At 34.4% G+C, this 10,892-nt stretch overlaps 1 protein-coding gene across 1 annotated transcript; it reads left to right on the top strand.

Annotated features, from left to right (window-relative positions):
- Positions 1-8,897: 8,897 nt before the first annotated feature.
- On the top strand, positions 8,898-10,859 carry LOC111877510 (zinc finger protein BALDIBIS). The gene is given in 5 exon segments (XM_023874033.3): positions 8,898-9,420; positions 9,495-9,894; positions 10,018-10,611; positions 10,613-10,793; positions 10,796-10,859. Coding segments are annotated over 5 exon segments (1,353 nt in total). The 5' UTR covers positions 8,898-9,290; the 3' UTR covers positions 10,844-10,859.
- Positions 10,860-10,892: the final 33 nt, after the last annotated feature.

The raw sequence follows: 10,892 nt of genomic DNA, 5'->3' as shown, positions 1-10,892 counted from the left end.
TCAATATCAAACCTATGTTTTGCACTTTTTAATTCCAATTCAACTTTTTCACTGGTTTTGCACCTTTTAATTCCAATTCAACTTTTTTACTAGTTGTTTACCATTGCAAAGCAACATGAAGCTCAAGTTAATCACGTAAGATATTATAATGTGGTTGCTGTTGCTGAGCTTGCATTTTTTCAATCTGCTAATAAGCAGTTTAATAAATAGTTTACATAAATGTTACAAAAAAAACCTCATGAAAAACCATGATACATGTATTTGTAAAAAGTTATAAAAACAACAATACCCAAAATCCTATAATATATGAGGTAACACATAATTATAATAAGAATAGTTATTTACATTTTTCTCCCTGTAGAATTCCTTTTTCAATTTCTGTCTTTACCTGAGGCTTTTGTAACATTTTTTGTCCTTATTCTAAGTAAGATGAATATTTTTGGAACCAAAATTGCAATAAGATTTTTACTTGCAAGAAGAGGGACCAAAAACTTTGAAATAACCACAATAAATAACATATGTAAATTTATAATTTGTAAAAAAAGAAGAAACCGCCGCTTCAATCTGATGTAGAATAGCAGCTAGTCTCTGATGTATGTTCTTTCTCCTACCATATTTAAATGCATCAAACTTGTATTAATGAGTTAAGGACATAATATGGACATATAGGAAACAGACATACAAACTTTATGTATACATCACTTTATCCAGATAAATAGACAGACATGATGAAAAACCAGTCTATAATGATTTATTAGAGAATACAAATACAACTGAAATGAACACATTGTTGTGTAATATTAAGAAGCATAATTATGTTCTAGGATATAATCCACATTTACTCATATCTATCCTTTATTAAGAATATATTGTTAACTTTTAGTCATTATCCTTTCATGTTTTTATCTCATTCTTTGTATTTATACCCCTGACCGTATTATCAATAAAATCATTGAGTTTTGATATCTATTTGGTATCAGAGCATGTTATCAACCTTAGCCTGCAAAGCCTTTAATTATGAATAAGCACGAAGAAGAAAGCGGCAGCACCAAAGATGGCTCAAGCAGCAAACATATCGATGTAAATTCTATCTATTACATACATGCATTTGGCTATCCAAAGCAGATGCATGTTAATGACCTTCTAAACGATAACAACTATAGTGACTGGAAGGAAGAGATGCAGAACTTCCTTTTTGCCAAAAACAAAATCAGTTTTGTTCATGGAACGTTAGAGATGACTAAGGAAGGAATGTCTGATCTAATGATGTAGAGAAGGAGTGATGTGATGATCAAGGGATGGCTCACCATAACTATGGAGAAAGAAATCAAAAGTAGTGTTAAGTATGCCAAGAATGCCAGAGAGATGGGAAGATCTAGAAGAACGCTTCAGTAAAGAAAGTGCCCCTCGGGCATACAAACTAAAATAGACCCACATTTTGACTCAAAAATACAAGGAATTTGTCTTAGCTTCATACAACAAACTATGTGGGATTTAGGACGAAATACAGTCGGCATCGCTTGCACCAAAGTGCACATGTGGACTAAAGAAAAGAATTGCAGAAACCGAAGAGAATGAACGGCTTTATGAGTTTTTTATGGCTTCTGAAGACAAACAACAAAGGAAAATCAGTTTTGTAAAGAATCCTGTCTTAGAATCCACTACCTTCTAAGGATTCTCAGAGAATAAAGGTAAAAATCATGGTTCGAGTAAAAATGGAAGAAGGAAAGAGTAAAAGCAACATAGTATGAATGAGGAAGTGATTCGCTGCACCTTTTTCAATGAATATGGGTACAAATATGAAGGATGTTTTTAGCGTATCGGCTATCCAGAGTGGTGGTTGGGTAAGATAAAAAGAGAAGGAAAAATTGAAAGGATGGAGGCTAAAACCAAGTCGAAGGTGGCACAAGTGAATCTCGATTCAAGTCCCATACCAAGCCTCAATAGCGAATAATATGAAATATTGGTGAAAAAATTTTCCACTGATTGTTCCACCTCTGAAAATCCTACAATTAACAAGGCTGGTAAGACTAAACTAAGCAATAATTGGGTAGTGGACTCTGTTTCTATTAAACATATAGTTAGTAGTCTTAATGTTTTATAGGAATTGTCAAAACATCCCCATGATTCTGCCACCATTCCTAATGGTGAGCATGTACTAGTAGAAGGTGTTGGAATGACTGCCTTAACTAAGTACCTAAAATTAGAAAATATCCTTTGCATACCCTCATTCAAAACCTATCTTTTATCTGTTAGTCAACTAACAAAGGGTCTCAATTGTACTATGATGTTTTTTCATGACTTTTATGTTATACAAGACTTAGTTTTGAAGAGAGTGATAGGTACATGTGAGTGTAAAGATGGTCTTTAATACGAAAAGTTTGGAATAAGTGGAGGTGTCGTGATGTCAGTCATAGAAGATAGGCAATGACACAAGGTATTAGGGCATGCATCTGAAGAAAAGCTTTGTCAAATTGAGTGTTTTTCTAGATCCAAAAATTCCATAGAAAAAACGTTTTGTGACTCTTGTGTAAAGGATAAACAAACTTGTTTACCTTTTCCTAGTAGTTCAATAAAAACCTTTGATTGTTTTGATTTAACACATTGCAACATATGGGGAAGTTACCATGTACCATCCACTTCTGGAGCACGTTATTTTTCATCAATGTTGATGATTTTATCCGTACAATCTGGGTTTATTTGATTAAGCACAAACATGAAGCTAGTTATGTTTGACAAATTTCTACAACATGGTAAAAACTTAATTTGGAAAAGAAATTAAAAGATTACAAAGTGACAACGGATGAGAGTTCCCTTCTAATCTCATGCAAGAGTTTTATGATAAACATGACATCATTCTTGAAACATCATATGCCCACACTCCACAATAAAATGGAGTTGTGGAACGAAAGCACAGACATATCCATGAGGTAGCTAGAGCTATTCGATTTGAGGCCAACTTACCTATCAAATCTGGGGAGGGGGGGAGTATTTTATGACTACAACCTACATCATCAACGGGCTTCATTCAAAATCCATGAAGTAAAAACCCCATTCAAAATTTTGTTCAAGCAAAAGCCCACATATGACCACATGCGAGTCTTTGGATGTCTTTCATATGTCAGAAACGTCAAGGTGAGAGGAGATGAATTCAAAGTGATGGGGAGACCCTTAATCTTCCTTGGTTGCCCTTTAAGGTCAAAAAGGTTATGGAGTTTATGACTTAGCGGATCAAAAAATAAATGTTTCTCGAGATGTGTGGTTTTCATAGAAAGCAAGTTTCCTTTTAAAAAATATGATTCTATAAAAAATTCAAAGAATAACTATTTGCAAGTATTGTTGATGACGAAGTCAAAATAGCTGAAGCAGACCTTGCCTACCATGGTGGAGAACAAGAAACGTAGAGTAGTCAACCATCAATGAGTGATAAACAAGTTCCAAATTCCACCCCTACAAGTGGAAACGACACTCCAATGGTTGACCATGGTTGCATGGAAACCCGTAAAAGTGTTGTTGTAAATAACCAATTGAATAACACTACACTCAGATGACATAGTGAAAGGTTCAAGGCACAACCAAAGCATCTAAATTATTTTACCATGAGACTGCCTCCCTCCATAGACCACACATGACCCAATACCAGTCATGATGGTTCCACGACCCTTTGTCTAATTTTATCTCTTACAAAAAGTTTTCCAGATCTCACAAATGTTATCTAGCTACCATCACTGAACAAGATGTGCCAAGAACGTTTCACTAAGCTGCTAAAGATGTATGACGGTAAAAAGCCACGCAAAATGAAATCAATGCTTTAGAACGAAATAAACATGGACTCTAGAAGCTTTCCCCCATAGAAAACGAGAAATTGATTCAAAATGAGTGTACAAAATCAAGTTCAAACCCATAGGAAAAGTGGATCGTTATAAAGACTGTCTAGTAGCGAAAGGCTTTACACAGATGGAAGGGTTGACTTTAATGAGACTGTTGCTCCTGTTGCAAAACTGGTCATTGTACATACTTTGCTGGTTATGGCAGTCAATAAAAATTGGTTTGTTCATCAACTGGATGTAAACAATGCCTTTCTTCACTGTGACTTGGTAGAGGAAGTTTACATGATGATTCCTTAAGGTCTTGTTAGAAACAGAGACACTAGGGTCTGTCGTTTACGCAAATCACTTTATGGTCTCTGTCAAGCTTCTAGAAACTGGTATCAAAAGTTCACTCGTACATTACTAAATATAGGTTTCAAACAATCCAAGGCTGATTATTCACTTCTCATTTACAAAACAAACACTTATTCCATCGTGGTCCTTATTTATGTAGATAATGTCATTATAATGGGAAATAATGAATCCAAAATTAAAGAATTTAAAATCCATCTACACAATCTGTTCAGCATTAAAGATCTTAGTCCTTTAAAGTATTTCCTAGGCATTAAAGCAGGTCAAAAAATAGAAGGGCTAGTACTTAGTCGAGGAAAGTATACCCTAGATATCTTAAAAGATAGTGGTCAACAGGTGTGTTGACAAAGTGCCTTCCCCATGGAGCCAAATTTACGACTCGATCAGGAAACTGATAGCTTCCTGTCAATAATACTTAATATCGTTGATTGGTTGGCCGAATCTTGTATTTACAAGTAATAAGACCAGTCATCTCTTATCTAATGAATTCACTTAGTCAATTTCTTCCTGATCCTCACCAAAAACAATTAGATGCTACCATTTCTTTCATACATTACTTAAAACCCACTCCAGGACAAGGTATTCTACTCCTAAAAATGGAAGGTCTTAGCTTACTTCCTTTTGTGATGTTGAATGGTTGGGGTGTCAGTTCTCTAGACGATCTCAAACTGGATATTTCGTTTTGTTGGGAGGAGCTCCAATTTCATGGCGAACAAAGAAACAGTCAAATGTGTCACATGCTTCTGCTAAAGCTAAATATAGAGCCATGGATACCATTGTAAGCGAGATTCTTTGGTTGCGTTGGTTGTTGAGTGAAATTAATGTGGTTCAAGATGCTCCTACTCAAATTTTCAGTGATAATCAGGATGCTAGGCAAATTGCTAATAATCCTGTCTTTCATGAACGTACCAAACATGTTGAAATGGGATTGTTATTTTGTTTGAGAGCTAGTTGAAAGTAAAGAAAATGTTACTGAATACATCAACACTATAAAACAAGTAGCTGATATTTTTACTAAAGCTCCCAGTGTCGAGCGTGTATGTTTTTTTGGTGAAAGCTAGGCATTCGTAATCTCCATGCTCTATCTTGAGGGTGAGTGATAAATTTCATCAGTATTTACTCATATCTATATTTTATTAAGAATATATTGTTATGTTTTAGTCATTATCCTTTCTTGTTTTATCTCATACTTTTGATACAAAATTAAACTTAAGTTGGAAATTTTAGACAATAATAAAGTTCATATAGTAGCGATTTTGGTAGACCTACGTATCATATTCATAAATAAATCCCTTAAGCTTTATATTTCAAGAAAAGATATTGTCTCATTGAGGAAGGAGAAATTATGACTATGATTTTGGAGCCATAAATTCCAAATCAAAAGCATAAATTCAAAGTTTAGATTGTTCTTTACAACCAAAAATCTATATCTAATTATTAAACTCACTCTAATCACAAAACAAATATCAATGAAGAAACAATACAACAATATCAAATGAGCATTGATAGTTATAAGAAGAAACATACTAGATTGACATATTGGCATTGAGGTGAGAAAAGAAAGAAATTGTTGTATATATGCTTCTTGTAACTACATCCTGTAACAAGAACCACAAATAGTATAAGCTTAAACCATATGGCAAGTTATATATATATATATATATATATATATATATATATATATAGGTTTCTGATCTTTCCCAATATAAACTTGTTACAACTTATAAGCATCATATAAAACATAAATAATCAAGAAAAAAAGATTTATAAAGGTAGATTTAACTAAAAATTTGCATATGTGCGAAGAACAATAAAATCTTGAGGCTTTACACAAAAATCATAAAACATCACCTGCCCAGTAGTTGTTCCACCTGATAAAGTGTGTCCATCATCATATAATAAAGTATGTCCATCATCATATAAGGCCAATGAAGAAAATAGTGCTTCATAGGGTATGAAAAATGAAGGTCTTCTTATTCCTTAGTGGAAATTGTATATCTTTTTTTTATAGTCCCACACTAGCAATCATCTGTCAGAAATCAAACTTATATAAGAAAGAACAAAATAATTATGCAAAAATGATGATTAAACGAGTTAAATGTTAAAAAGAGACTTTGTCATTAGATGGTGAAAACTAACACCATCAGTTGGTGCATAATGCTACTTTAGCAAAGAAACCTTTAAGTTCCGACCAATTGTATCCTATAAATGCACAGAACCATCATCGTCAGTTGTCACAAAAAGGTGTCTACTAATCTGTAAATAATCAAGTAACCCTAAGACCGGAGAGCTCAAACCATCAAACAAACATCGAGCGCAATTAGAAAAACAAAGGTACATGAATTACAAACACCAATAAGAACTAAAACACTTAATTGTTTCGTGATATCCAAAATGTTGGAGAAGAGGATACACTTATCCATTAATTCCTTGTGTTTAGTAGTATTGGCACCTGATGCATGGTTGTGAAATATAAGATCACCACAAAGACAAATGGAAGCTAAATTTTAATCTTTGTAATTGTATCATATATGTTATTGTGTTTGTGTGACCTTTTAACCACTTTATACGATATCTGTAAATCCTGTATTCTCACAATTTGGCCACTTCCACCAGAACAAATGTAACGAGATGCTTTGGAATTGAAGTTGATTGGGAAATAGACTCTTGCAACATGGTATTTGTCCTAATTAATATAAATAAGATTACATAGAAGTAATATTAGAGTTTAAAATCCTCTATAATTGCAAATAACTATTTGTTGTCTTGTGAAAATTGAAGGGTAACCTAAATCATATAGAATATATATAAGTCAGGACTGAAGATTACATACAATCACAATCCTATCTTAAAACTTCAGGATGATTTGTCCAATTTAGAAGCTTATAATCACAACATTGTATGAAAAATGGAAACACCAATTTTTTAATCAAATTAAATCATCAAAAGGAGAAGAATAAAAGAAACTTACCGTATAATTCCACTTTACAAGTATAAGTAAAAAAGCTTAAGAGAAAAACATATTCTACCGTTCATGCTTGTAAACACGAACACACACACACATAGGGAGTTAAATATACCCAAATAGATTAAGAGAGATCAAATAGAAAAACAGGTGAAAAAACGTGGTGTTCTCCCCCCAAAAAAACATTCAGAGTTGCATGATCGAACTTCTTGATTCAAGGTATCTTTCAAATATTCAAGTAAATATATACATAATTATTGATGTGAAAAAAATAATTAAGTGACCGTTCTTGAGAGAGTTAGGTCTCAATCTAGTCATTGACGGTAATCAAGCTAACATATAAGTTTAACAGTAAACTTCAACATCCAAAGAGAAACTCCTTGGTACAAAAGAGATAATGTTAAATCAATGGTCCATGTTACCAACATAGGAAAAAAGTCACCGGAATAATGGAATCGTGCCGAGAGTTGTTACAAATTCTAAAAATAGACAATATGAGAATGAACTGCGAAAATAAAAAAACTAAGGATCTTTGGTATAGATTTCACAAATAAAGTGATAAAATAAATCATTCTATTCTGGTCAAACTTAATTAAAAGTTTCCATAAAAATCTGACCATGTATAGTGGACTGTGTGTAGACTTTAAAGTTAGAGTTTAGAAGAGATATTTCGAGTGGAGAGGCTTGATGAGGTTAGAATTTAACCAACAAAGAAGCTGTGGAATGTGAGTTGAAAATTGGAATCATACATGATGTCGTGATGCAAAGTGATGGTATGCGACTTCTGTTTTGATGGTCCGTCTCTAATGGTGGTATGATTAAGCTATGAAGTGTGATCGATTAGGGTAGAATAAATGATAAAACATTAAAGGGCGAATGTCAAATTTCATATATTTTTAGCAATAAGCTCCCATTCATTTTGGAGATAGGGAAATAAGTTACGAGAATTCATCTTTTTTTCAGTGGCATAAAAAGAATTGGTAAAACATATGATTAAACCTTAGCGACATATAAAAAAGTATATGGCACGAAATAAAGAGTTATTAGTTGCATTTTAATTTTATATTCCGATATTAATATTAACATTAGTGACATAATTTACTAAGTGCCGTTAAATGTATTAATTTTATAGTGACATATAAAATCTATCATTAAAAACATAATATAGTAAACATAAAAAAATGTTATTAAAAATATGTGTCACTCATTTTGCTTGGAGTGGGATCTATTGAATTCGCTTTGAAGATTTTTGATACGGTCGTTAGCGTTCATGTGGGCGCTACTGATGTCAAAATTCAAAATATTCTTTATCTTCCATAATGATAAGATTGAAAAACTTTGTTTACATGCGAGTAACTTAGTCTTTAATTAGATTAGGAATCGTTCTAAAGTCCCTAGGAACTTGAATTGGAATATGTGATGTTGTAACTATCTTACGGTTTGTTTTTGGCTTTGTTTCAGTAGCAAGTGTATTAATATTTTTTCTTTTTCTTTATACAATTGCTTTTTCGTTGATAAAAAGTACAACTGTTTTCTAAAAATTATCTTTACAATTAGATTATTAGTAATAATTATGATGCCAGTGAGTCACTGATGGAGAAAGATGTCGTCCAAGTAGAGTCTATGGCTGACCGACTTTCTACACAACCCGTGTTGGATAAGAATCTCTACATACCAAACCAAATTCTCTCTCTCTCTCTCTCTCTCTCTCTCTCTCTCTCTCTCTCTCTCTCTCTCTCTCTCTCTCTCTCTCTCTCTCTCTCTCTCTCTCTCTCTCTCTCTCTCTCTCTCTCTCTCTCTCTCTCTCTCTCTCTCTCTCTCTCTCATACACACAACTTCTCTATGTGTTTTCTCTCTCTAAAGTATTCTCTTGCTACCCATCATGTGTGGTTTTTCATCCATCAAGATTCAAACGTTACCCTAACCTGACGAATATCTATATGAGAATTCTATGAAAAGGTCGTAAACTTGAAACAAATCTATCCACTTTGGTCATACTTTCACTTGGATCATCTTCATAACTGAAATGAAGAATTAAGCTACCATCATCTCCATCTGTTCGTCCATATTTAGCTACTGTTTTACACTTTCTGTTCTTTGTTTCACCATATTAGATCGGAAACCAGCTTTCAGAGGAATCAAAGATGATGTCTAGTGATGGGTTTTCATCATCTCCTTCTTCTCTTTCTGCTTTCATCCAAGACCCCATCACAAACCCTAACCCTAATTCTACAACTTCAGCTAAACGAAAACGTAATCTCCCTGGTACACCAGGTAAGCCATAGTTCACTCGATGTTACTTCAACTTGCTAATGGACTGGTGTTTCACAATCGTTTTTTATGTCTAGATCCAGATGCAGAAGTAGTAGCCTTATCTCCGACATCTCTGATGGCCACAAATCGGTTTCTATGTGAGATATGTAACAAAGGTTTTCAAAGAGACCAGAATTTGCAGCTTCATCGAAGAGGACACAATCTGCCATGGAAGCTTAAGCAAAGAAACAAGCTGGAAGTGGTGAAAAAGAAGGTTTATATCTGCCCGGAGAAAACCTGTGTTCATCACGACCCAGCTCGGGCTCTCGGAGATCTTACCGGAGTTAAGAAGCATTTCAGCCGGAAACATGGTGAGAAGAAATGGAAGTGCGAGAAGTGTTCGAAGAAGTACGCAGTTCAGTCGGATTGGAAGGCCCATAGCAAAATCTGTGGTACCAGAGAGTACAAGTGTGATTGTGGAACACTCTTTTCAAGGTAAATCATATGTTTCTGTTTATTTAAATTTTCCGATTATCAAAGCTTGTTCAATTAGATCCTCAAATATAAAATCCATGAATTTACATGTGCGTATTAATTCATATACATGTGGAACAACAGGAAAGATAGTTTCATAACGCATAGAGCATTTTGTGATGCTTTAACTGAAGAAAATTCAAGAATGGCTTCGTTTCCTATGATGTCAAGTACTGCAAATCTCAACTTTCGAAACGAGTTGATGATGTTGAACGGCGGTGGTGGTGGTGGCGGCGTGGGTATGAGATTTCCGGGGATGTATGGTGGTGGGATGTTAGAAAGTAATCTTGATGCTAATGGAGCAAAACCCAGATTACCAATATGGTTAGACCAACATGGCAACGAACCCCATCTTGAAAACCCTAGCACTTCGTCATTTTTGGGGTCATCAAGCTCGAACAACAACAATGGTGGAATGCTACCATCGGAAATGGTGCAGTGGTTGAATGGAAGCCAAGAAGCTGTGGTGGCAGCGTATTCTGGATTGCAATTGAAAGAGGAAGGAGAGAATAAAGGAGAAATGCAGCTGAATGCTTTGTATAACTACGATACTTCCTCCACTCCACCACCACCTACTACCGCTCATATGTCCGCCACTGCACTATTACAGAAGGCAGCTCAAATGGGTTCGACAAGAAGTAGCAATCCAGGGGATAGTAACGGGTTCGGGCTTATGAGCAACAAGTCTCTCAAACTTCAATTCTATGAAACACGACAACAATGACGAATTGATGATGATGATGACAACGACAGGGACAAAACAAAGCAAAGGAAACGTTACAAATGAGTCTCATGATGGGGATCTGACTAGAGATTTTCTTGGGGTAGGAAGGAACGAAAGAAGATCGTTTAATTTTGCAATCAAGAACTATTCAAGTTCACTTCTTCAATAGATGATTCAAGTATATGAAAAAGGTTAATCAGAATTATCAATTATGCATGAAATACACATGATAATA

The sequence above is a fragment of the Lactuca sativa genome, chromosome 6 (genome assembly GCF_002870075.4).
Source record: "Lactuca sativa cultivar Salinas chromosome 6, Lsat_Salinas_v11, whole genome shotgun sequence".
Taxonomy (NCBI): domain Eukaryota; kingdom Viridiplantae; phylum Streptophyta; class Magnoliopsida; order Asterales; family Asteraceae; genus Lactuca; species Lactuca sativa.
This window is presented reverse-complemented; position numbering and strand designations above follow the sequence as displayed.